We start from the raw sequence: 27,816 nt of genomic DNA on the forward strand, positions 1-27,816 counted from the left end.
GACAGACTGTGACAGCCAGTGTGTCTCTATGGAAACAAGTAAACTGTGCACAGGAGAGTAGGGACGACGAAGACGAGAGCAAGAGTTTGGTGCAGGGACACAAAAGAGGCCATCAGGAGCGAGCACATGACCACAGTGAGTTTAGGAGTTGGATTTATTTATTTCTGTCAACTGAGAAGTGACGGTGAGTAAAATACCACAGGAGTGAGTTTTACAGCAATCGGCGTAAAGTGTCCTGTTCACACATACACTGCTGTTTTGAATTAGTGTGTGTGTGTGTGTGAGGTTGGACATTTGCTCTTTTTTTGTAACACTTTTTAAAAGCTGCAGAAATAAAGATGGAGTTGATGTGTTTAACAGAAGAATGTGAAACAAAACCCATGGGTCTGGGTTGAAGGATTAACATCTGACACTGTTTATAGGAGAATTTTAAGTGTTATAATAAAAGCTGGTATGTTATGTGACCTCGGTTTTGGAAGGGCTCGAGCAGCCTATTTCTCTTGTAAACAATGCTGTAAAACATTAAGACACATGATGTGCCAAGACAATGTGGGCAAAAATGATCAAATGTAAGTTTTGTGTTTGTGTACCATAGCACATCGCTAATACGTAGACCCTGAGATGCCACATCCACCACGATCTGCCAACAACTGTGACAAAATGCAGACAAAACTGAGCGCCTGGACTCCTCTGAACCATCCTGTGGCCAACGGCAAGGTCAGTACAACTCATTTCCTAAACTGAAGACTAAATGTGTTGTTCTGGTGTGACTTACATCAACAAAATCTTTAGTTTGGTTTTCTCTATGTGACACAAACTTGACAAATGAGGCAGCTCTCGTGTCCCCACAAGATAAAAACTCTTTGGCATACGTGTGTGAGCAATTTATATACTTGAGTTTCTTGTCACAAAAGGCTATGAGAGGCTAAAATCAGTTTATCTTGTGTCGCCACTGGCAACCATGCTTCCAGTGCCAGGGTCACATGCTTCCTGTGACCCTGGGGTAGGTACATACAGCCACACTTTAAAACTGAACTAAATCAAATGAAGCCCAAGATTAATGTTATGTGGCAGGATATGCCCATATGACAGAATCAGGTCCATTGGTGTAACAGAATTTCTCACCGTCACCTGAAGATTGATGCCAGTATTCTCTTCTCCCTCAGGTATTTGAAGAACGACGGACTCTTCTGGCAAAGTGGGTAAGTGTAGGTCACAGTAGCAGACACAGACGAAAATATTTATGTGCTCTGTGGAGACCATTGTGAATCAGTTCATCTGAGGCACACTGGAAATAATCCAGTCACATTATTTCACCTGCTGGTCAGTTTGACAGGTGGTCTGACAGCCAGAGGAGAGCAGTGCTGCAGGACTTTGTACTGAGCTGTTCACCAGGGCAGCTGAAGTTCCTGAGTGTCATTGTGAGCAGACGGCTCCCCCTGCAGGCAGCAGACTTCACTTGCCTGCTGCCCAGAGCCCTCTGCCTCTACATCTTCTCCTTCCTGGACCCTCGCAGCCTCTGTAGATGTGCACAGGTACACAAACTGAACATGAACTTGACCTGTTGGCTTGTTTACATGGAGGACTAACAAAGTAATGTACTGTGTGCAGGTGAGCTGGCACTGGAAGAACATTGTGGAGCTGGACCAGCTGTGGATGCCCAAGTGTCTGAGGTTCAGCTGGTGCATCAGTTTCTCCCCCTCACCGCTTGAGCAGGGCGTCTGGAAGAGACACTATATTCAGACTGTGCAGGAGCTGAGACTGACCCGACTGCAGGTCAGGAGATCGTTTACAGAATCAGCCCACTGGTCAAACATGACGGTGGCTCAGGAGGATAATAATACAAAAGAAACACATGTTTCAAGGTACAAATGCTGTGAAAAATAATCAAAAATAAATTCCTTGATCCAACTCCAGAGTGCCACGTCCATGCAGTTTGTGATCCCAAAAGTAACAAGGATGAGCAGCAGACATGAGGATGAGTCAGAACCAGCCTTACTCACAGAGAATCATCCAGTGTCTGAGAGAAAAGCCAAGCAGCAGAGTGCTCTACCTCCATGGAGAGATTCTGACAGACGTCCTAAAGACACACTGCGTTTTAACTACCTGGACAACCTGAGCCCCATCAAACAAGCCCTGAAAACGTAAGACTACGCAGCAGGCACATGAAGCACTTTACAGTAAACACAGCTTTGTGAATTAAAACATTTTTACTTGAACTGTGATAAATGTTTATTGATGGAGGTACAAATTTGCATCCTTTTGCACAAACTAATTGAAAAAGAGCAACAACTGTTTGTGAATAGAAGCAGACTTAAGTACTACACAATTATTTATGAATGAAACTTACTATACTTAAAATTTGACCCAATCCAGCAGAGGCCGCTCTCACTGGTTTATTTATTATTAAATTCACTTTTGCCAAGTGTTTGTTTAGTTTCTTTTTCCCTATATAATATTGTAAGGCTTCTCTAAAAAACCTTGAATTGATGTATGTTGTGATTTGGTGCTATATAAATAAACGTAATTTGATATTGTGATGCTGAGCTCAAACTATTGTTGAATGCATTTGTGTGTGTGGCTAACGAACCATATTCTCATTTACCTGCATGGGAAGTAGATTTTTTAGACAGTTGAGGAGTTGCTTATTAATGTAGTTTCAACAGCAGCCAGGTTTCAGAGATAAAAACAAGGCTCAACAGAAAATGAAGATAGAATTGATTAAAATAACAAAAATACATTTTAACTTGAGGTTGCACTTTCTCTTTCTGCAGCCACATGAAAAGCCCAGCTCTCACCTGCTGCCACAACACGTCGCAGCCAGACGTCGAGATCAAGAAATCCCCGTCTGAGGCCACTTACAAACTCCGCAAAGCCAAATCTCTGGTAAACCATGCTCCATTTATCATCGCTACGGTAACCCCACTGTGACGGTGACCTCCTTCTCCTCCTCCATTCTCTGGAGATGCTGCAACCAGCAGGCGTCATGCATTATGGATCAGCATTTACACAGAGATGCAAACAGGGAGGTGATGGGGAGGAGGCGTCCACATTTTGTTAATGATGGGGTTTGAGGGAGGAAAGGGTGAGATGGAGGACAACATGATATTTAATATTCAGTTGAAATCATTTTTTTTCTTCCTGAATACAAATGAATGAAAAGATTTTGTGCTTAAAGTCATATTAAGTACATTTCTATTTTCATAAACACGTTAATTCAGATTTTGCTCATTTCTTTCAGATGTTCATCAGTTCCAACTACAGACCCCAACATCCTCCTCTGCCTCCTCATCATCATCAGCCTCAACAGGCGTCTTCTGGTAACAGTCATCGTGTCACTAAGGAGACCACCAGGAGCCTGCTGTGCCTGGCCCAGTGGAATGCTGGGGTCCGTCCAGGGCCTGTGAGGTCAGCAGTTCCCCAGCTGAGCGTGGAGGCTCTCAGAGTGTGGAAACGCTCACAGCGCAGCTCTCCCAGTGAGTAATCACAGCTCCTCTACCCCTCTAGGCTCAATATGATGTAACCACAGCCAGAAATGCAGTCAGGATGAATAAATGATGGATTAAAAAGACTGAGTAGTGTGTGATCCTATTAGGAATGTTGTTTATTAACCTGATTTTTTTTTGTTTTTTTTGTTTTTTTAGTTTAAAACATTTTGAAAGGGTTTTCTTTAACAAATGAGTGCCCAATAGTGTAAGTGTGTTAATAAGTTCATTTCTAGACTCACAAGTCACTTTATTAAGTACAGGACACCTAATAAAATGACAGGAGTGATGCTCAGTGTGTTCCTGTAGTCCATCTGCCTCAAGATTAGACATGTGCATTCAGAGATTATTTTGAACCAGTTCTACTCTGGTAATAACATGGTATTGTTGACTAGAAAACTGCTGCTTACTGGATATTTTCTTTTTTGGACCATTCCTTGTAAACCATAATCAACCATGGTTGTGCATAAAAAATCCCAGTTGTCGTTCAGTTTTAACTTAAAAATGTCATTTATTTTCATTATTACATTTTCCCACACACTACATAATAATGTTTATTAAAGAGTGTACAACTTTGTCTTAATCCCCACTATAAGTATAAGTAAATAAAAACACTTGTGACACAGCAGTGAATCAGTCTAATGTGAGATATAATCACACCAACTTTTCCTACAGCAAACCTGGAGATTGAGGTTCACTGTTACTCAGTGAATAAATGATATCAGACACCACATGATGTAGATCAACCATGAAATGAATGTATAAACATGCTCATAATTTGTCTTTAAATGAGGCAGTAATTCAACATTATGGATGCAGCTGCCAGTAAACAATATTATCAACCAACCTGTTTTAAAAGTGACGATTATACTATTTACTCATAACCATACAATCCTGTATAAAACACAGACTTATACAGTTTGTGACCACAATTTATTTTATTTGAACATTTCATGATATATTCTTACATTTCCTAAAGCATTTACTCAATATTTACAAATACAGATGGAGGTGCGAGAGGGGATTATGGGCAGGTGGGTGGTGAGTGGGTAAGGTAATGAATCAGGATTCAGGGTTGGCGGTCTCATGACAGAAGTGAGTTTTCTCTCCACCTTTCTTGCTCTCCTTCTTCCTAGTCTGAACGACTTCTCCTTGTCCCTCTTCAGAGCCTGGAGTTGGTCCTGGAGGATGCAGATGAGGCTGTTAGCCCTGGTCTCTGTCACTCTCCACGACTCCTCTCTCTTTTGCCACCTCTCAGCGTCTGTCTTTCTCTCTCTCTCGACCTCCTTCAGCTGCCAGTTTTTCTCTGTCAACATGCTCAAACAGTTCAAATAGTCCTTGTTACGGACCTGCCTCCTCTGTACAGCGCGTTTGAGCTTTTTCTGGAGCAGGTTCTCTCTTTTCTGAAGCCGGACCATTTGCTCTTTGAGAGCCTCGTTCTTCTTTTGCAAAGACTCGCTGCCCTCAGGTCCTGTGGAGATGGTGTCTCTCACAGTCAGGGGAGTCGAGGTGACTTGGTCGGTCTGATGCTCCATGACTGGAAGAAATACTTGTTGAAGGTTTGTTAGATGTTGGGAGTTTTGTTGTTGTTCTGTTCAAGGAGAGTGATCTTGTTGAATACCTGGTCTGAAGTGATGCCTCCGGGGTTTAAGTAGTCTCAGTCCCCGATGACGTATCAAAGGACAACTTAATCACGTGACTTTACGGTCAATAACCGTTGTACAATTGCCATATTTAACCGTGGATGGAAAATATGGGGTTTTTATGACTATGTTCTGAATTAAAATGTAGAAATAAACGAATATATTTTTATTGGTTAACATATTTTTTTTTCTCCCGACTTGCACCAACACACTGTTAAGTGTTTTAAGTGGATATTAATGTAATATCGGTTTGTAATTTGTAAGAATTCTGAAAACTAAACTGCAAGTATGACATAAGTGGGACACATTCTTAGCTTCATTCATGACAAAATAGACGAAACCGGCGACTTATTTGTGTTCACCGCAATTTAGTGGAGCCGCCATTTTGTGTCGTTACCGACGGTGACTAAGCTAGTGCTACAAGCTAAGCTAACTCCGTTTAGCTGTGACGTTATGACAACCGCGGCCAGAAGTGAGCTATTGCTTTCATATATAGTACAAAGTGTAGTAGTTTGTAATTTATAAAGTCGTTTAAAGTGTAAATTATTGTAAAAAAATATATACATAGTCTACGCAAAACATGGATTTACAAAGAAAACACAAATTCGTCTCGTTAGCCTGCCCAATGTGGTTGCTATGTAGCACAATCAGCCTGCTGGTGCTCTGCTGAGCCCAGTCCTGCACCAGATTGAAGTAAGTTTTAAAAACTGTATGAGGGAACTTTTCCATCAAATAAATGTACATTTATAAATAATTCTCCGTGAAAGTTGAGCAGGAAAACACTGTCTGTCTGAAGATAATTAGCTTCTTTCATGTATGTGTGGTCCTATATAATCTTCTTGTTAATGTTTCATGTTTTAACGTGTGCATCATTTTAATTCTCAGGTTCACCACTGTTTGAAGTTTAATCATGGACTGTGGCTGCTTCACACACACAATAATGAAGAGCGGAGTACATCGCCCTCGTCAGGAAGACATGAGAACTACACTTCGAGGACACAACTCATGGTTCCAGCCTGTGCTTCACAACTGAGGTTTCTTTTTAGGATTTTGTGTAAAGCAAAAAGAATACATTTTTATATTAATTCTCTGAAAATAGTATATTCTTGAAATAAAATGCACTTAAAGGGGGAAAAAAATTCCCAGAAGCAAATGTGTTATTCAAACAGTAGTATGTACTACACATAGTTTTTATTATTTATATTATGATTGAATTGTGTGTTCCATAAAGCAAACAAATGAGCTTCTATAGGCAGAAAAATAACCTCCACAGGAAAACGTTACATTTTGGATTAAATTGTGATAAGGTAAAAAAAAAAAAAAATCTGGTGACACTAGACTGTATAAAAACAATTATAATTTAGCATCATTTAAATCCCATGTTTTACAACTTGCTTATGCGTCGTGTTTACCACATCTGATAAATAATCCAATGGAAACAGCTGGTGTAAGAAATGTACCACCTTTATTATCATCCAATCCACTTTGTCCCATTCAAAATGCAGTACAAAAGCCAAAGCAATCTATATAAAAACGACGAGTTTGAACTCCAACAATATTAAACATAGCTGTCAGTTTAAGACCCAACACAAACAAAATCAACATCATTTTTTCTCTCAGTATTCAACACACAGTAGCAGATCATGAGAGGAGCTTCGTGTACATCAATCATGACAGACGACGTGACGTTTCTTTCAGAAAATCACTTCAGTCAAAAGAAATATCAGTATCATACGTACACTTCACTTTAAGTCTCATTCACACTCTTTACGTGAGAAACATAGCATCAAATGTATGGCTTACAATCACACACTCACACTCACACATGCTGGCGTATATATTACTAAATACAAGAGGATCCAAAACTAACAAGTCTTAAATGAACGATAGATGCCCGACATGTTAATTTAACGTTGATATATTGATGTGTTAATGTCAGGTCAGTGAGGGGTTTATTAATGGAGAAAAACAACATGTCTTCACAGGTTAAATGCTACTGATTTACAGGAGTGATGCAAGTTATTACGGTCATAGCTTTAGATGGTTAAATAAATAAAAAAAAGGATGCTCGGATGTTTCTCTGGAAAAGTAGCTTTGACAACAATTTTACCAAAATAAAGTGTTTGAAAACTGATCTAGTTGAATGGCTCTAAAATGGGTGTCTAGGTTCTATGATGAATGCATTTATTGACTAAAACTACAGAAAATGTCCTAATTGAATTACACAGTAATATAGACCTATGTAAGGTATTACTGTATTACCCCAAAGAAATACTTACATTTTAGCAGTTATTAATTAAAATTAATCTTGAATTCTTGGACAATAAATTACTTAAATACCCAGAAAATATGTAATCAAAATCCATAATCATGTTCTACCAGCATTCAACATTCGTTGATGTTAATCATGATATACTGCATTTAGATCAATGTAGGGCTGAAAATTAATCCGTTAATTTGATAATGTTTTGTAAATCCGCCCCAGCTTCTTAAATGTGAATATTTTCTGCTTTCCTTGCTCCATATAACAAAGAAATCATTAAAAACAGATTTATGTTGGTTTTTGGACAAATTATGTTTGAGAAAATCACAATTTTGAGGTTTGGAAAACCAACATTTTATGGATCAAACGACTAATTGTTGGTCTTAGAGGACAAAGAACAGTCTGATTTTCATTATCTAATCTGAAACAGTTAATAGATTACTTCCTTTTCAAACAGATGAGGGGATAACCAGAACATATGGTTTTAATCTCATGAGGCTTCTTGGCTGAGAATCAAAATGAGAACCTGTTGATTTGTCTTAGTTGCATTCTTTAATACAAACTCGTTATTATCCACTAACCTTCAATGAGATTTACAGTGACAGTAAAACTGTGACTTTATACAATGTAAAACCATCAGAAGCGATTGTCTGACCGTGTGAAGGAGGTTAGTTTTAGCAGGTGTTAGAGCAGCAGGAATCACAAGAGTCTGTGGTGTCATAGCAGTAACACAAGGACGTGAGGAAACGGGCTTTAAAATGACAAAGTTTCTTACACACAGTCCAATTTTAAGGCAAATTCTGAGATGGTTATAGGTTATGATGTAATTAGTTTGAATAAAAGACAATGAGTTTATTAGAAGTGGGTAGCAGTGCAACATTTACTGCTTAGTAATCTACATTAATTATAGTTCATGATCAATTTTGTCTGATTTCAGCTTCTTCATACTTTCTTTGCTTCTCTACGACAGTAAACTGAACATCTTTGGTTTGCAGACAAATAACATTTAAGTTTATTGTCATTTTTCACAATTTTAATGGATAAAAAAATGTAGATGGTTTAATTGAGAAAAATCAACAGATGAATCATAAATGAAACTGTTGTGTAACTCAATTTAAATATAACTCGGCAACATTTCACATTAGTCCCCCAGGTGGACACACAGATTTAAAAAAACAAAACATCATTTATTTAACTTAAAGATTTTTTGGGTGTTTATTTTTTGAGAAACTGATTTCCTGTTTTATATAAAAAAAGCCACTTAAAGCACACCAAAACACACAGTTATCATTCATAGCACTGCCACATTTGGTTGATTTGTTTCTGTGATTCATTATCTTAGTATTTCTATTCAGTCCGCAAAAGCAAACTGTGACGTCCTGGATTTGACTCAATATTTAATTGTGGATTTATATTTAATCAGCTGCACAAAGCGAGAGAAACAAAGAAAAATACTGCTTTGACCATTTTATCAAACCAATCAATCCCTTATCTTCAATATTTAGCCCTTCACAGAAATATTCACTGATTAGTTTCATATTCTGCCTTTTTAAATCAGAAAGATAGAACTTCACTTACTGTCAGAATTTAACTTCACCATTTCAGGGAGGAAAAAAAAAGAAGATTTATTTTGCTTCAAAAACACAAAATTCAGTCAGACTTAAATCTGTACACGACGCTATAAAAAAAGGATTTGTTTAAGGACATTTAGCTTCTGCTGCCTTGTTCACTTGTTTCCAAGTGTTGTGGCACATAAGGCTGATGGTTATTGATATTTTGTGCTTTGACAGTTACCAGTAAAGACAAGTCACATGATGCTTTCAGGAGGGGGATTCATTTTGTTGCTAGGTACAAGTTCTGCAGGGAATGACTATGCAAATCCACACAAGTATGAACATCGAGTCTGTTTCTTTAAATAATGTAAACATATACATCTTATCTGAGGTCAGAGCATTGATCCTCTTCATATCTATTATAGTTTATAAAAGAGCAAACATTACTGGAGCATCGTCCGGATGTTCTTCGGAGTGGACTCGTCATTCAGGTGTTTTGTGGTGAATCTGCAGAGACGTGAACGTTAAACATAGTGGGTTAGTGTCGCCATTGTCGTCGTCCGTGCAGCTGCTCTGTGTGCAGGTGTTTAAACAGTGTGAACCTACTTGAGGGCGTTGAGGAGACCTTCTACGTTGTCTGCGGGCTGCTCCTTCAGGACTTTGATGCAGCCTTTCATCTGGAAACCAAACAGAGACAGAATGAAGACGCTGAGAGACGCCGAGAGTCCGCATCACAAACACGCGTGTGTGTGTCTCTTACATCGATCTTAGACGACTTGTTGAAGGCGCCGTTGGGATGGACGTGGTCGTACAGAATGATGACCCCGACCATGACCCTCATGCAAAACAGGAGCGTGTCCTCGCTGCTGAAGCGACTCGAATATTCTCTAGAAACACAGAAAGGCAGGAGTCAGGAGAGAGCACGTACTTACTGGGCGTAGGTGGCTCAGTGGTAGAGCGAGTTGTCTTTTAACTGGAAGGTTGTGGGTTTGTTTCCTGGCTCGAAACTTAACCCAGCGGCATGTGAATGGGCATGAAAGATGTGTGACAAGATGCACTGTATGAAAGAGTGTGAATGGCAAAACTGAAGTGTAAAGCGGCTTTGAATGGTCATCAAGACTAGAAATAAAATGCTTAATAACCATTTACTATTTAAAATGACCAAATAAAAGGTATGCCAAGTCAACAGGTGGTGATATAACCATAACTGTAGTAGAGATATAGACAAAAACTCACTAATTGTTCTGGTATAATAAAAAAGAACAATAGCACAAATTTGACAGACGTCAAACGCTGCAAACAGAGGAGACGCTGACACATAGTGTGACGTTACAAGCCAAAGACTGTTTGAAAATCTTCACCCTGTAGTTTAAAAAAAAAAAAAAAAATCATAGATCTGACCAGCAATCTGTGTGTGTGCATATATTAAAGTCTAAATGCTTTCAAAAATTCCCTCTCACATGACTGAGCATTAGAAACCTTGTGATTGTGTGAGCAGGGTTCATCCACTGTTTAAAAGGTCAAACTCAAGCACATTCACTGACCATTTTCAAACTTTTCCAGCACATAAAGCTGTGTTAAATTATATATATCTAAAATGATTATTTCACTTCTTTAAATTGCATTCAAGAGTTGATGATGGAAGCAGCTTTTCAAACCTTAAACACATTCCATTTTCAAGAATTTCAAGCACCCATATGAACCCTGCGTGTGCTTGTATTTGTCATCTCTTTGGGACTTTTTGTGGCATAAACCCTAATGAACCAGTACCTCATTTCTGAGGAACTGGTTAAGTTTAGGGCTAAGATTTGTATTGTGGTTAGGTTAAGGATAGGGTGAAGCATTAATGAATGGGTCAGTGGAGGTTTGGCTGTGTGTGTTTACTCACGGTGTCTCCAGCATGACTTTGCAGACACTGGCCATGGTGCTGAGACAGTCTGTCGTGTTCTCCAGAGGAAGAGTTTTATTCTACAGAGAAACAATCACATTATGAACAATGACTTTATTGTCCTTGCAATAAACTACATGTGTCCTTAATCAGTATAGATGTGTGCATGTGTGTTAATTTTAAAGGGAGACTGGGTGTCGCCAGGATTTAAGTTTTTCTCATTTAATTTTACAGGCAGTGTCAGTGCTGGTATTTCAGACGTATTAAACGTATGCATCGCTTCAGTGCTTGATGGTGTGTGTCATGTCTGACTTTGTAGCAAAAGAAGATAATGGTGATAAAGCTACGGCAACATGGTGTCTGGTGCCGTTGGGTGCACTCTGTCCAATATGCATCCACAGACTGGAGGGTGAGCTGTTTGGGCTTAAACACATAATAAATGTGATTTGAGCTGCCATTACCTGAGCTGGATTATTGTATAAAATGAAGTGTGAAAGGCTGGTTCTGAGAAAAAAAAAAAAAGTGAAGCAACACATCCACGATGTCGTCTGATAAAGTGTGACACGGCCTCATTTAATGTGAATAAGAAGCATTTCAGTCGACGCCTCCACTGTGTGTTAATATGTATTAGTATGTATAAGTGTGAGACAACGGTTGGTTTTCACACCTCTGTCACAAAGTTTGTGGTTGCGTTGCTGAGTGTTTTCAGCATGGGTGTGGCCTCGGCGTAGAACAGAGACATCCTGTTGGCCATCTCGTTGTTCACTTCATTCTCAATGTCCAACTGTGGGGGAAGAAATGCATGAAAACGTGGTCATTAATTAAATGCACATGAATCTGTCTTTTATAGAGAGAACTGAGGCAGCACCAGCTTAATTTTTAACGAGTAACATCAGATCAGTTTTTCTAGATTCTGCCCAAACATAAAAAAGAATAAAGTTTCCTTATGTCATTCTATATTTGTTTCCTGTGCTTTTCCTGACAGAAAATCACTGGGGATAATAAGTACAGAAAAATCAAAGCCTGCTGTTGGACTGGATACTGATCTTTAATTTCTTGCCAACTCACATTCATGTTGTTTATTCGGTTTCGACTGATCGTTCTTCTGTAGTAGCTGAAGTCGTTCTGGATGGCAGGAATTCTCATCTGAAGGAAAACAACATCACGGTTAGCCGTCACTGTCAAATAGAATGGATCCAACACAACAAGTATGTGTCCTGGCTTTTCAAATGCATCCTGAATGCAGCACAATCACAAGTGACCTAGTGATCACTTGTGATTGGATCTTACATCTGAAAATGTGTTATTCCTGCACCTAACCATTCTTTACATAATCTTTAAATCTGTCATTTATTTTCTTGATTAATCCAGCAGTAGTTTGGTCCACAAAATGTTTCGAAATGTCTTTGTTTTGTCTGTAACCTTAACGTAATCAGTTTGAATGTCATATGGAGCCAGGAAATCAGAAAATACTCGCATTGTAGGAGCTGAAAGCTCAAAATTAATTAAAATTATTAAGCAAAATACCACTGAAACTGAAAAGTATTTCTAACTGTTTTCTTCTTCTGTGAACAGCTTACATCAGCTCACATCAAAGCCTGGAAGCAGGAACAGTGGAGCATGTGCAGAGCACCCAGGCCTCTCTAGGTACCATCGAAGGTATACATGCAGTAGTAATGGGTGAGTTAATCCGACTTGACTAATATGATTAAACTTCATGTATTTTCAAAGTCCAGATTTAGTCAGGCAAACAATCAGTGTGTCTATGCGAGAAGTAGCGATCAGCTAAAAACAGCAGAGTCTGTGTGTGTGTGTGTGTGTTTCTGAGATAAAGCCCTCTGTCTTCCCCGCAGACCTTGAGTTCATCGAAGCGCAGAGTAAAGTGCAGGATCTCTGCGAACTGTTTGGCCAGTGCCTGCTCCCTCTCCAGGTGCTGTGTAGGCGTGAAGGGCGGACACGTCAGGCACTCCAACAAACTCTGCAGAGCCTCCTCTGCAGACAAGCACACGTCACACGGCCACACATTTAACACACTTTCAAAACTAAAGGGATGTGAAATGTAACGGATATTAAAATGAAATATCGTGTTTTCACTAATTCATGGCTGTGGGCTGAAGGTGTAATAACCCAGATTAAATGTGTTATATTTGACTTGTACCAAGTCTGAGAGAGAAGCTGTAGAACTTCTTGAGTTTGATGACCAGCGGGCAGACGGAGTTCCAGGCTCGCTCCTGCAGCATGTGGTCACTGGGATTTTGAATTGCCTGGAGAAAAAAACCCAAAAAACCCTTAAATCTCTATTTATTTATATTATACTTTAATTTCAGTATAATATCGTGGACCATGTGAATCTAAACAGTGTTGGTGTTTGTTAGACACTCAGATACTTTAAAAAGTTAACTGTATTTACTTGTAATTAGACATGAAAGCAGTGTGTTGTTTTGCTTATTTGCTGTAAGTGTTGTTTGTACACTCCTTACATCTCTGATCTCTTGGCCGGCGCCTTTGTACGCCTGCAGGCCCAACAGGATGTTCTCAGAGTCCTGCAGGACGGAGTTCACCTGGTTCCACACGTCTCGCTCTCCTTCTGTGGGCTGTGCATCTAACAGACAAACACATGTGAGTAACACACACACAGACACACACAGAATCACATCACGACAGTAAGCCTGAGCTGTGATTATGCATACGCACATATTACAAAGCTATAAAGCCCTTGAGATGAATTATTATTATTACACAGATCTGATTGTCCAACTTAATATTGCAGAACTGCATGTTTAATATTCGTAACATTTGTAATCATCATGATCAGACGCCGGGGGAAACAGACATTCATTTTGTGCCATTAAAATTAAATCTGTGTTTATTTGATTTTGGTCATGTGATTGTTTAGAAGACGAGTAGATAAGAATATTCGGCATAAAGAACTGTGTGTGGGTGAAATTTCTACAGACAGCAAAGTATACGAGTTTATCCACAGTCAGCTGTTTTAATGTGCTGCCTCGAGCGCCCACAGTGCCAATAACCTGTGAGAGAATTCTGCTGTAAACTTAAAAGCTCCACATCAGTTTAATAATTCATTATCAAAAACACACACACAGCAACTATACATTTGGAGCTGGAGGCATTTTCTGTATCACTGTTTCACAGTTTAGAGACTATTTCAAGGCAGCAATATATGTCAGCTCACAGTAAACGAGCGAGCAGTGGAGTATACACCAGGTTGTATGTCATTTTAGCAGTATATGTGTTTGCAGGTATCTTATTCTAAAGCATGCTGCAGCAGGCTCTTAGACAGACATTACACTACAGCAGAATCTTCTTCATGAGCCGTGCAAACAAAATGAAGTCATGTGTTCAAAGTCGGGTTCATAATATTCATGGAATTTTACTATGTGAGAATAACTGATTTTTTGTTCAGTCTAATCTACAGGGCTCTGCAGCCTGCAGTCAAGTTTACTGTTATATTCCCTGCATTATTACAGCAAGAACACAACACACATGCCTGAATAAGGACATTGATTGTTTCCGTGGTTCTGCAGAAACTTTATTCCTTTAAATAAACTAAAAATGTGTTGACAGCTTGGTCTACTTCAGTTGTTGGGAAACTTTGTGTGTATGTGTGTGTGTTTGAGCTCCATAATTCCATATATAATTTTCATTTTAGGTTGTCTTCAGGCGGAATAACAGCTTTGACTATCATGACCCCAGAGAGTGAGACTGTACAACAACAGCTCTAAATATAGAGCATCGCTGACATTAAAACGCTGCGTCTGGGGTCTGTTTTGCATTTCAAAAACCCTTCCACACCCATCATTTCCTCTTTGCTGAACAAACAAAGCCTGAGGTTGGCTACATTGTGAGTGTGGCTGAAATGCCATAGTGGAGGCGTATTGTTTGTTTTTCTGTGGGAGGTTTTCACAAAAACACTAAGGTAGATTTATTTGCTGTGTTTTAAAAACAGTAATGTAATGTGGCTGATCAAATACTTTGATGCAGTAGTCGCTGATATTAAAGCTGCAGTGCATAACTTTGGGTGATGTTATCCTTCTGTTTCTTCGTGAACAGAAACAATGTAACATCAATTGTATGCTGTGTCCATCTGAAAACTGTCGAGCAATACTATCAGACCTGACTGAGGGAGTGTTTGTGTGTATACAGCAGTGCTGCAGGGGTGGGAGGGGTCAAGAAGTGACCAGTGGAATTCATTTCTGAAACTTTTAAACGTTACTTCTTTGTGTTTTCAGTTTTTTCAGTTTGGAGCTGACTCGCTTTACTAGCACAATGTTGTTGTTGCCTGTCTATCTTGATATAAATCACTTCCTGTGTGCAGTGCAGAGATGTCAGTGGATGACACATTTAAACGCTGCTATACTGAGAAAACAGGGAGTTGTGTGGAGCTGATAGACTTAATCAGCAATGTGTGAACTCATTTGACAATAGTTTGGACATTTGTTTATGTTTAAAAGTTACACACTACAGTTTTAACAAGGCTATATGTAGATAAAAACATTTTACAGTGTTTACAGGACCTGATGTGTTAGTAACTACATAATGCCACATATAGTACATATGCATCAAATGTGCCTTATTGCATGTCAACATACAGGGTCATACATGCAAGTTAGTAAAGACAGACGGCAAAAGTCAAGGGTCAACTCCATTCTTCAACTTATCGTACAGAGAATTGACGTGGAAATCAATAATAGTTTATAATAACAGCCTTCAGAGGCAGCATTACACAATCAAAGGGGTCAGGTTAACAATTCAATCGTTGAATGGGTTGACCCTTGACAAGTAACCGCAGCCAACAAGAGCTTTAGAGGAATGAAGGAAGGAATGAATATCAGGGTATGGAAGGGGAAGGGTTGACCTAACAAAGACAGACAGGCATGAGCTGTTCTCACTTTCAAAGTCAAGGAAAAAGTTTGGCGCCTGTTCAAGCTCTGTGCAAGTGAGCACTTTTAACAGATTCCCCATTTGGTTTCTGCAAGAGAGAAATAAACAGACAGAAAGAAAGGGAAAGGAAGAAGAGAGGTACGTGTGATGTTAAGAAGTCATCAAAACAAACGTTACTCGAAGATCAGATCTGAAATAACAGGAGGTCATTACTGAGTAGAAGAAAAAAGAAAGGGGGGGGGGGGGGAGGAGAAAAGGCAGGAGCATAAGCAGACTCCTTTATGGCTTTGTCATCGGGAGCAGAAACCTGCTAACAGAAAAGAAACAGCTGAGTCGTTCATCATCCCCCCACTTCATTTATCTTTTCTCCCTCTGTTCCACTTCTTGGCCAGACTTACTTTCAAAGTCCAGGAAAAAGTGTGGATAGTTCTCTATATCTCTTGTTAGGACTTTTAGCAGGTTACCCATCCCAGCAAACCTGATGGTCAAAATACAGTGGTAAACAACACAAGACACAAGAAGACATAAATGCAGACATTTTTACATACAATGTGTAGATAAAAGTACATGACACAACAAAGACAACGATAACTTCACACAGTATGTAATTGTCTTCATCGCACAAACATGATTGAGACCCACAAATTGAATACAGACACCTCAGTGTATTTGATCTCTACATGTAAATAAAGCCTGTGTGTTTCCAGAAAATAACTATAAGTGTTCAGCTGATGCATTTCAGATAACAGGATTTTAGTTGCAACCCTGCTTCAGGACAGGCATGTGCATTTAACCTGTAGAAAGAAACCCAACTACTTTATACAGTATATGCTGATGATTGTACTGCATGTGTTATGTGTGACACAATTCAGAAGGTTCTGCTTCTGCTCTGTTGGACTGAGGCTGTTCTGAGCGTAACCAAACAGGGATGGAGTCCTAAAATGGCAGTTACACTCTATAAAGGTTTTATTGGAGGCAAAAGGCAGGAGGTGTAGGTAGCAATTTCCTGGGGAAATTCTCTCTCTCGAGTCTTGGCGGGTGGTCACAAACTCTGTAATCACAGCGGGCCTCAAACTTACAATAGTCAGGAGGCCGTGATTACGGTTTGAAGCAAAACGTCACAATATTGTCAAGGTTATGTATGCCGAGACCGTTTAAGGCCCAGTTCACATCGGACTCTGCCTCATGTTTTTTATAGTTTTGGCGCCCATGTTAACAGACTGCAGTCGTGGGGGTCCATTTCAGATTTCCATGCATGACATGAAGCACAGTTTCCAGCTAAAATAGACAGAGCAAACCTGCTTTTAATGGTATTGACATTCTATAGGCAATATTACATAAAACCTTTCACAGTCGTTTTAGAGTCTAGACTGAATCTAAACAGAAATATTATATTTTATAACCGTTTTGTGGAGAAAGTGGAGCAACAACTACAGGAAAACCTGATGTAGGTTATAATTATATCAGGTAAAGGGCAGATTCTCTCTGATTCTAAAACGCCATGGGATTTTTGTTTACTCAGATGGACACAAACATACTGGTGGGTGTGGGGAGGCACAGGAGCAAGACACAGCAGACACACATGCCGGTGTGAACCAGGCCTAACCTTAGTTGGGAATAGAAGCTTGTTATTCGAGTCTGTAAAATGTAAGAATCTTGCGTGACAGATTGATACAGTGCAGAGAAGAATTTTCTTCTCACACCCCACTTCCTCTTGACTGATGATGTGGCGTGAAGTAACAACAAAAGAGACACTGTACTGCAGCTGCACATGATAATCACACTGGATTTCTCTGCACAGCTTCTACCAAGTGCCCGTCTTGTTTCAGACAGTTGTGGTTAATGATTCCTCATTCTCAAAAATGCATACAGATGTGACAGCCCACATGAACTGATGCTGCAACTTTGAAACATCAGACGCATGTTCAGCTAAGGAAGTCTCTCCACACTCGGTTAGTGTACATGCTACCGCAGTCTTGTAAGAACCCAGCAGGGGGCAGTGCTGGTTCATTTCTTTTTTTAACATTTCACTGACAGGATTCAGTTTGCACTGTAATGGTGTCATGTTGGCACATGTGTTGCAGCAGCTGGATTTTTTTTCCTCTTTTCCAAATTCTAACCTGCGGCGACAAGTTCCCCAAGAACCTCACCTGCTTTAATCTTCAGCCAAACAACTGCTGCTACCTGCAGCTACCATTCAACAATTCAACTGAGAGCCAGTTCCATCAGTGACAAAAATGTCCCACTAACATCTCATGGAGTTTTTATTTTTATTTTTTGAAAGGCCACAGATGAGGGAAAAGTAAATGTTCTGTCAAAAACAATATAACTTTTGACTGAAAGTGATTTTTCCTCTTTCAGGACATTTTTGAAATTCTTTTTCAGTCATTAGGGGAAAATATGTCACAGTAAACAAGTCTCATATTTTCAACATTATGAAAGAAACCCTGAAGGTAAATGTGATTTGCTTTCACATTGCCGGGAATCAATTATTCAGTCTCTATACAAAAACTTCTTTATAGTCTTAAATCAAAGCTCTCTCTCTTACTGAGTGTGTATGTACTTGTATTTTGGGGACTTTTCCAGGCATAAACACCGACCTTGTCAGGGCCAGTAGTCCTCATGGGACCACAACCTGGTCCTAATGAGGCAAAACCTAATTTGTGAGGAACTGGTTAAGTTTGAATTGTGGTTAGGTTAAGGTTAGGGATAACGCTTTGTGTTGGAAGTCCATTCAGTGTCCTAAGAAGAATACTGTAGCAGTGCAAACGTGTGTGTGTGTTTGGGTGTGTTAACATAGCTAACCAGCTGGTTTAGAAACACCAGGGAAAGTTGATAATTGCGGTGATGTCATTCAAATTTAGCTACACAGCACCAAGTTCATGGCTTTTGTAATGCAAGGCAAAACTGCAACATCTAAACAGGGAAAACCATGATTTATACATAATCTGACCAAAAAATGTCAAGCAAGTAAAAATATGCTAATGTGTATGCAAATCCAAGCCTCCAGTAACATCGTTTGACACTTGACTGGAGGTAAACAAACCAGATCCAGCTGCTTTCTCTTCTCAAACGACGTCAAGATGAAAAGAAAACAAAAGACAGCGGGGGTTTGTTCTGAACAAGCTGAAAATACTGGATGAACTCAGAGCAGCACAGTAAAAAGAGTTCCATGATGACATAATAATGACAACTGTTTTTGTGTGCTAACTGGCTATAAACAATAGAAAACAACAAACTGTAAATCTGTTTATGTGCAGCAATTATTCACATTCTGTTCTCCTCACTCTCTCGTGTTTATTTACTCACAGCTAAATGTACCATACAGCTTGTTGCCATGATAACTATTTTTGTTGAATAGTCGAAGCAAAAGAGTCAAGAAGGTCTTTTTACATTGAAAAAGTTGTTAGGTTAAGTTTTTACTAGTCCTCATAACTGAGTGACACATCTGAATAAACCACAGCCATAAATTATTGAAATGACCAGCACTCTCCACTGTTAAAAAGGGATTAATTTGGCTTTTGCAGAGTCATGCATTAAATATTCAGAGAATCACTTGTTCACAGTTGATAGTAGAGGGAGCAGGCAGGACTGATGCGTTAACCGAATAGCTTCAAGCAAAAGCACTTCACCTGACCCTGCTTCAAAACCCTCGTCTTGACCCGAGATAAACACAGGTCAAGAGATTGGATGGGGAATTTAATTTAAAGCTACTAACAACTTTTAAATGACGAGTCCAAAATAGTGAGAGATAATCAGAGAGTATGCAGAGAGACTCCCAACTTCATCTGGAACTTAAGTAATGTAATTCTGTGTAATTAAATGGTTTAGCACTGATGTGCTTAAAGCTACAGTTGGAAGACTCTGAAGAGAAAACCGACAAGAGACCAACTCATGATAAGGCAAATGCACAGTCAAGCAAATGGTTCACTGCTGTGTATTTCTTGTGCTTTCACATTGACTGAACTTTATAGACTCATAAACCGCTCTGATATGCAAGAGTTTCTCCGCCTGTAGCCTTTCATGTTAAATCTTCGTACCAGACAGGGAAGGAAAAATCACGCAGGGAATTTTCTTGTCTGTCTGGTTCCTCTTTCACAATCACTTATCTATATGGTTGGACAGAGAATGGAAACTTTGACTTTCCTCTTTCCCGTAGTATTTACAGCATCAGCTGACGTGTTAGTAAGTAAAGTGAAATACCACATTCAGTATAGGACGTATGAATATTATTCTGTGCGCAAAACTAAAACTGTCCATTTAACAAATAAATACTCCCTTTTAAATTTAAGGAAGTGGACATGATATAATGAGACTTCTCCAAATCAAAGAGAGACACAAAAACTCCCCCAGTTTCCCCCCAATATCTTTTTTAAGCTATAAATCAAAATTTCAAATCCGTCTCTAGGCCCAAATGGCGAATTGTACGTGTGAAGAACTCTTCATTTCCATGTTAGTCAACTTGTCTGTCTTGATCAGTGACCTCCCTTTCCAGTGACAGAATAATCCCACTCCCTCAGAAATAATCCCACTGTCCTCCTTTTACATAAATTTGAACATTCCTGCTGCTGTAAAAACATGCATGTCAAACGACCTGCAGCAGTCTCTGGGTTACCCCCTGCTTTATTTAAAAAACAACAATAGTTTTCTTTTCTTGTTCTTCCAATCGTGAACGTCATTTGTCATGTTTTTACAAGGTTTAATATTTGATTTTAAATAAAGAGGGGAAAATATCTAGATGTCAAAAGTATTTTCACATCTACGGTCAGTGTTTCTGTCTTCAGTTGAACAGGAACAGCAAAGTACCCAAATCATTACATACTTCAGTTTTCATTTTCATTTACAGTTATTTGAAAAACACACACGTACAAGAAACATGACATTAAATCAAAAAAACATAAATGGCAAATAATTGACTTGCACATGTTCAATGTGAGAAAAAAAACATGGAGTCGAAGTGTTTGTTTGGCCTCACTGTGTTTTGGTGAGAAACACTGGACGTAAACAGAGCTTTAGTTTGTTTGTAGGGAAACTCCACAGGGATTTTTTGTGGGTTATGCTCACGGTACACTGTTTTTCACTTTTTCTTCCATTTATAATCTTCCATTTGTCAACTCTGTCCACAAGAAAAGCATCAGAGATTTAGTTTACGTCATGCGAGACAGACCGATCTGTGGATTGTGGAACTTCGTCAATAACTGTGATTTTACTCAGTAGAGGAGGAGATGCTGAGAGACTGATGTTCACTCTGACTACCTAAAATGCTTTGGCCACATCCAAACTAATTCATTTTCATTTGTTTTCAAAACAAAAAGGTCCAGACAGGCGTTTCAGCTTCATGCCACATGTATATCATTCTGCAACACTGGGCATGTGCCATTGTAAACAAGAGAGGGAACTTATTCTGTGCAGTTGTTTGCCTTGTTCAGAAAATACTACTAACGGAAAACGAAGAGCAGGGATTTGTTCAATTAGACTGACAATGAGGTGAAACTGAAATTTAAAGTAAGCGTAAACAGAGCTTTTCGTTAATTTGCTAAATTGGAGGTAGACTTCTTGAGGTTGTAGCCTTTGATAAGTTTTAAATCAGATGCTTTTGTCAGCCCTCAGGACAAACAGTAGCCGCAGAGAGAAAGAGAAAGTTTTTGGGCTTAGATGAGAAAATGCAGGCTAATCCCTGCTGTAATCACCTAAACCACAGCATTGTTACAGGGATGATGTGCGTCAGTGGCAGCTTAGAGCGTATTAAACAAACATGACTACACTAGTTTGATTCATTTTTTCTTTGTTAAGTGTGCATGTGTGTGTTATTCCTTTACCTTCTCTGGTGGCTGCACTGTGGTTGCTGTCTATATCATCCGCTCTTTCTTGGTCTCTGAAAAAGGCGAGAGAGAAAAAAAAGAAATCATATTCAAAATGAATGTTTGCATGTTTGTTGGTCAGAACCAGACGGTATCCACTTTCAACTTCACAAACCACCTTTTCTTCAGACATACAAGCTAACTACGAACCTGCTCCCATCTCTAAATACGCCACTAAATTATTCAGCAGTGAAATAGACACCACTCTCTGTTATATCCTAAATACAGCTGATTAAGCTTCTGTCTCCTTTATACTCACTGGAGTATTAAATGTCCTGTGACAAGCTGGAGCTGCTAACAGTCACTGGGATCTAGTGCACTGCAAGTCCCCGCAGGGTGAGGCAATAAAATAAATAGATTTAGTTAAAAACTAGGGTAGTGCTCATTCAGTGTGACATTTATTGCTCAGCCAAAGATGATGAAGACCAACAGGAATAAGTGAAGGTCATTAATCAGATTATTCATGTTGTATAACTAGGGATGGGCACTTTAAGCAAAAATGCTGTTTGGATATTTGGCCGGATTATTCGAATATTCCTTTGTGTTGAATAAGCATTGGTGCTTCAGCCAAACCTATGAGAAACACTTTAATTTGTGTTTCTTCATCAGATATCAATTTGTCAGTGGGAAATTCTCCACTTCAACCCAATTAATCAATCATCATAATCAAATAGTTGGCAAATATTTATTAACTAGTCTCTGCAGCGCTAACACGTGTGCACACACACACGCACACAAACGCACACCTTCTGTAACATCTATTTGCCAAAACACCATGTGGACAGCACAGAATGAGTGTTGATGAGCAGCGACACGTCACCATCACACCCACTTCACTCATGACACATTTAACTTCTCCTCTTTACTTCCACTTATGTATCCACATATAATCCCCTTCTCTCCTCCCCTTTTCTTTTCCTCATCACATTCTTTCTCCCTTTCACTCCACTTTCCTCTTTCTGTCAAAACGGCTCAGTGGATTTCCTCTGTATTTCCAGCCGGACTGACAGATGTCATCAGGCAGTGCGCTTCATTAACACAATAACACTGAATATGATTAAGCAATTTACAGAATCAGTTAGCAGTCATTCTTGCAGACTAAAAAGCAGCCTTAGCTAGTCAGTCTAGCCTATCATATGGACCAGTTGGTTAGCCTTGTGAGCCAACCAGTTCAGAAGCAAGCCACATTTTGTCAGTTCAGGAGTCGGTCAGTAAATCTGTCAGTCACCCTGGCAGGTAGCGGAGCCAGACAGAGAGTCAGGAGGTGAATGCAGACTCCTAAAAAATAAACATGTTTTTCAGGAAACATCTACTGAGAATAGGAATGGAATTTTCCAAGGACCCCATAGCAACAGCATGCATAATAATGATGATAATACAGGCCTGCTACTGTACGCACCGTTGCGAGTTATTAAATATGACTATTGTGAGGTCAATATCACCATAAAAAGTATTGTTAAAGCATGTGAGCAGTAGTTAAGTTGATTTTACAAATATGTTCTGCTGGAATGACATTTAATTGAGTTTGGGTTATGATGACATTACTTTTCGGTAGGAAGTTTTGTTAATATGGTAAATGAGTGCAAAGGTTTCATTTCCATTACTGTATATTATAATCAACGTGTTGTGTTGCCAGGCTCTGAAACCATTGTTTGCCTGGTCTTAATCAGACCATTTTAGTCAGTGAGTTGAAATGATGCAGGTAACGTGATACTGACAGAATAAGAATCTTAGAAATCCAGGGAAGACTATGCACTTTTGCATCTTTTTTCTTTAAAGAGAGGTTTATGTTTATAATTATTGCGATGTATTCCTCGTTTCCACCGAGCAACTTTTGTGCATAGCCATGCATCTCGCCTGCCATGTCTCGTCTTAAAGTTGTGTTTCCATGGTGCCAGCAGGGATGTTCAATGAAACAGGGGAAGTGTATGCATTTGACAAGAGTGTAACACACGTGTACACTTTTTTCATTAATGTTAGCTGTTAAGAAAAAGGGAAGGTTCGTGATGCAAGCTGTTGTCACTTCTGGTGTTCAGATGCCAAACGTGATGGGTGGAGGGAGTGACAGACTGCAGGCGAGTCATGAAGATGAGAAAATAACAGAAATGAGAACTCCTGGATAAATATTTTATATGTGAAAAAGTATAAGTAGAAGGTTTTGCATCTAAATAAGATACAACAACCTCCTTCTTATCAAGTCAATACTCCAGGGTTGCTGAAGGGAATGAACAGTGAATTAAAAAAATATAGTGAAACAAGGGTGCATTGAACGATTTCCCTTCATGTACCACATGGAAGAAACATGCACAACTTGACTTTGTCAGACCTCAGTGAATGTCCGACCTAATGTCTACAGCCGTAGTTTACACGCAATGACAAAAGACTCCATATCCCATAATTCACTGGGTCTAATAAACTGAACTATCACGAGATCCTCTTATCTACCTCTCATATCAGCTGTGTTTTCACAGTGTGCTGATAACACTAGCCTCAAGCCACTGAGTACTTAATAAATCACTGAACACATATTACAATCTAGAGTGAAGTTTGATTTTCTTACAAACAAAAACATCAACATGCAAATATTATAAACAGGGCTGCTATGATTAAAAAAAACAATACATCAATGACAAACATCGTTAGGGAAAACTGATCAATATTTCTGACATTATTTGGATCAAACAAATAATTAACTGAGAAAATAATCATCAGATAAATCAATTATGTATATAATCATTAGTTGCAGACAGCCCTAATAACTACTCAACACTAAATGTTTGAGTGCTGTTGTATGCCTGGAAGCTGATGACATCATTTTGAAATGTATTCATAAATCATTTCCAACTAATTGTGGGTCCCTCTCAATATTTTTCACAAATGCCAGGTAAAGGAAAAAATAATTTAGTGAAGTAATATCCCGAGTACTTAGATACAAAGAGACAAAGTCAGAGGACATTTGTCTTGAGAGCAGACAGTAGAATCAACAAAATACAACGTCATCAAGGCCATCTCAGATGGGAAATACAATGCTTCCGAACACAAAATGACACAGTGAAGACTTATACAGTTGAACTGTTGTGTCAGTGCTGAGTCAAAAGATCTCTTTCCTGAGGAGAGGAAGAGGCCACGATCCATTTTGGATCAAGACCAAATTTCTACTGATAATTAATGTGAAGAGCTACAAAATACAGTAACCAGAGGATTAGGGAAACATAATTTTTACGTTGTTATTTTTTTTAAATCCACTGGTAATTGATTCAGCGTTGGTAGATATGCATAGTCCAGGTGTTGGGATGGAAAACAAAAAATTATGATAAAATGAATGAATGTAATTGTTGATAACTGTCAACCACACCACACATCTTTCATCTCTCTTTCTACATCTCTGCTGAGAGTGACAAGCGTAACAACAGATGCCTCCGCCAACTCTGTTAGCTCTGTTTGATCTTTACTTTGTCATCGATACCATAGAACCAGAAATACTTCCACACGCTTTTCAGATGGTTTGGAGTTATGATCTTCAGTTTAGGAGAATTTGTAAGCTCATTTGTGTCCACCACTATCACAGCAATCGTCAATAATTGATGACTATTAAAATAGTTTCAGCCCTATACTGGAACAAAACTGATAAATGCATACAACGTGTACTTACTGCATTTTAATGAGGATTAAAACCTCAGCAATGGGGAAAAACGGTTAGCATAAAATGACCAAAGGTTTCTGCTTTCACAGTCAAACCAGCTGTTGCTCCTCCATTATACCCGCCATAAAAGTGAGACAAGGGAGCCTTGGCATAAAACATGAATAGCGTGACAGCTGCTGATGCTCACAGACATTCAAAAGTGAACCTGTGAATCAATTATTTACATGAATGAGCATCATCTCCACTGGAAAATGCACATTTCCAACATGGCGCCCAGTCACGCAAGAGGAGATGATGTGCAATTTTGTGGAAGGAATAAGCACGAGGTCCCAGATGAGACCAACCCAACTCGCGTTTGCCAACAAGAAGCAAATGTGTGTCAGTGTGTTCATATGAGCACACATCTCTGAGGGCAAAAGCCTCTATGTCACAATGAGTGGAATGAGTCTCTCTGAGAGAGTGTGTGTGGTGGACTTTAGGTCTTCTACAGGCTCCCTCTTAGGGAGTTAGACTAGGGTTAACTCTTAATGGAGGTTCAATGGGCTGGAAGACTGCAACCACTGTATGTGTGTGATGAGAGAGAGAACTACGGTGTTCTTCCATTCTGCATGGCAACAGCGGATGAATGGATGATGGATTCCAAACAGCTCAGTGACTTCTGTGTTTGGGGGAAGCAGGGACATCACTAAAGCCTGATTTATACTCTTTATCGCATGAAAAAATTAACACACTGAACGACAGAAAATTACGGAAACAAGAATCATTTGAAACTTTCCTCACATGTCGCTCAACTGTAGAATTTTCATGTGTTGTGGATACTGGCACCAAATCCATTTATTATCAAAACCGAAAAAGTAGCACAGACATAGACACTAATATGCTGACATTGCCATGAGGATAATACGATCTGAATTGGTAAGTGAAAGCGCTGGCTAGAGGTGTGGGGTTACACAGACAACAGAGATTATAGAAACCTTTCTCCCTTGTTGCATGACTTGCAAGTTTTGTCACGTGACGATTCTCCAAAGTGGCAAGTGGGGTATAAAGCAGGCTCATGGTTTGTGTTTCTTTGAAACTACAGAATTGTAAGAGTCATACTTCTGCAGGTAATACCTTTCATTCATCAACAGACACTCAGTGGAACAGGAAATGCAGCAGTCTACTCAGTCACTGTGAAGTGCAGAGATACTGACTGTGTGGTGAGTAAAACTGTTATGTTCCTTTTTCATACATGTGAAACTACACAGCTTCATGTGACATGTGATTACCATTCTTTTAAAAAAGCCCAGTTCCTCTTTAGTTAATATTTCTGCATATCTGCTCTTTTTGCTCTTTCATTATACAGTATGTAAGCAATAATATATAATTGTTGTCCTAAACAAAATTTCCCTCTACAAGGAAAACCCCAAGCCGGCTGAACCTGATCTGCAGTTTGTGGAATCTGGTTCCACTTTGGGTCAAAGTGATGTCACACTCCTGCAAATACTTCAGCATCTTCGGCAAACAACTGTCAAACAAAAGCTCTTTTCAAAGGTAAAATATAATAATGTAAGAAAACATCTTTGTGTACGTTGGTGTAATTGCTTTTTTTTTTTTTTTTTTTAAAGCTGAGAAGCATGCATTAGAAACAGAAAAGAAAACCTGGGCCTGAGTAACACATTCCCTGGCAGAATAAAAGCCTTCTGTGTGTTCATCATGTTGAGGAAAAATAATCTGCCAATGCAAAAATAAATACATTTTAAAAACACTTGTGGCACTATTCAAACAGTGAATCCCAGACAGAGGAATATGACCAACAGCCAAAAGTATCTCCATGTTGGCAGAGTTCTGGAATTCATTTACCAGCCACTTTGGAAAGGAATCAGATATGGAAAACTTGAAAAGACGATTTTGTTAAGTATCAAGTGAAGAATTCAGTTTACAAAAAAGTTGGCAAATTTTTTGGGGTCTTGATGGGGGTTAAATTCTTGCTGCCACCGCAGTGCAACGAATTCCAAATCTTGCAAAAGTAGTTGCACTTTAAGTGGGGTTAAGTTTGAAATCAGCTACCACAACTGAATGTGACAGACTGAAGCACCTGTCAATCAAACAAACATGAGTCACAACTCTCTAGTAAATCTGGACTTTCCTCTTCTTCCTTCTGCTTTGTACATGTTGTTCTCTTTCTCTATCCTTGTTAAGAAAAACATAACAGATTAATTGCCTGAGAAAGAGACAACAATGTGGTATGTGCAGAATGTAAATAGGTCAAAAATAATACTGAGAGCTATGAGAACTTCTTTGCAGCATAAGGTGCATAACCACACTTTGTCAACTGTACCACTACATTATTTTTTAGTTTCTGTTTCTTTTGGTTCTAGCTTTATTTTGGCAACAAGAATTTGAAGAATGTATCTTTAACTTTGTTAAAAGTGCCACAAAGACATCAAACTGTGTTATGTATTAAAAAAAATGACTGCTATGTAATGCAATGATCTTTTCTGCTTTTTTCAAATTTTTATGTGACTGGATATCTACTTCTAACGACTACTATTTCAATGGCACTTCAACCGCGGTGTGCCTACCCACAACACATGTC

General features: G+C 39.1%; 2 protein-coding genes and 1 long non-coding RNA gene across 5 annotated transcripts in view; 2 read left to right on the forward strand and 1 right to left on the reverse strand.

The window, feature by feature from the left end:
* The first annotated feature begins 595 nt into the window (after positions 1-595).
* LOC131443354 (F-box only protein 16-like) lies at positions 596-6,488 on the forward strand. Its single transcript, XM_058612909.1, is given in 8 exon segments — positions 596-717; positions 1,167-1,202; positions 1,329-1,535; positions 1,612-1,776; positions 1,918-2,144; positions 2,775-2,886; positions 3,242-3,476; positions 6,014-6,488. Coding segments are annotated over 8 exon segments (1,134 nt in total). The 5' UTR covers positions 596-621; the 3' UTR covers positions 6,070-6,488.
* Positions 6,489-6,574: 86 nt separating this feature from the next.
* Positions 6,575-27,816, reverse strand: part of fam49a (family with sequence similarity 49 member A) — a 31,279-nt gene continuing 10,037 nt past the window's right edge. Inside the window, exons 2-13 of one of the 3 annotated variants that reach the window (XM_058612910.1) lie at positions 21,554-21,609; positions 16,133-16,212; positions 15,743-15,822; positions 13,313-13,434; positions 12,991-13,096; positions 12,688-12,824; positions 11,901-11,978; positions 11,500-11,616; positions 10,833-10,912; positions 9,705-9,831; positions 9,551-9,621; positions 6,575-9,451 (exon numbers count right to left, since the gene is read on the reverse strand). In XM_058612910.1, coding sequence (XP_058468893.1) covers positions 9,388-9,451; positions 9,551-9,621; positions 9,705-9,831; positions 10,833-10,912; positions 11,500-11,616; positions 11,901-11,978; positions 12,688-12,824; positions 12,991-13,096; positions 13,313-13,434; positions 15,743-15,815 — 975 coding nt within the window. In that variant the 5' untranslated portion in view covers positions 15,816-15,822; positions 16,133-16,212; positions 21,554-21,609 and the 3' untranslated portion in view covers positions 6,575-9,387. The remainder of the gene's footprint in view (positions 9,452-9,550; positions 9,622-9,704; positions 9,832-10,832; positions 10,913-11,499; positions 11,617-11,900; positions 11,979-12,687; positions 12,825-12,990; positions 13,097-13,312; positions 13,435-15,742; positions 15,823-16,132; positions 16,213-21,553; positions 21,610-27,816) is intronic. The other 2 variants (XM_058612911.1, XM_058612912.1) reach the window with 2 other exon arrangements.
* Positions 12,818-27,759, forward strand: LOC131443357 (uncharacterized). Its single transcript, XR_009233605.1, has 4 exons — positions 12,818-13,451; positions 26,369-26,437; positions 26,637-26,771; positions 26,846-27,759. It is a non-coding gene; the product is annotated as an uncharacterized LOC131443357 (long non-coding RNA).

The sequence above is a fragment of the Solea solea genome, chromosome 17 (genome assembly GCF_958295425.1).
Source record: "Solea solea chromosome 17, fSolSol10.1, whole genome shotgun sequence".
Taxonomy (NCBI): Eukaryota; Metazoa; Chordata; class Actinopteri; order Pleuronectiformes; family Soleidae; genus Solea; species Solea solea.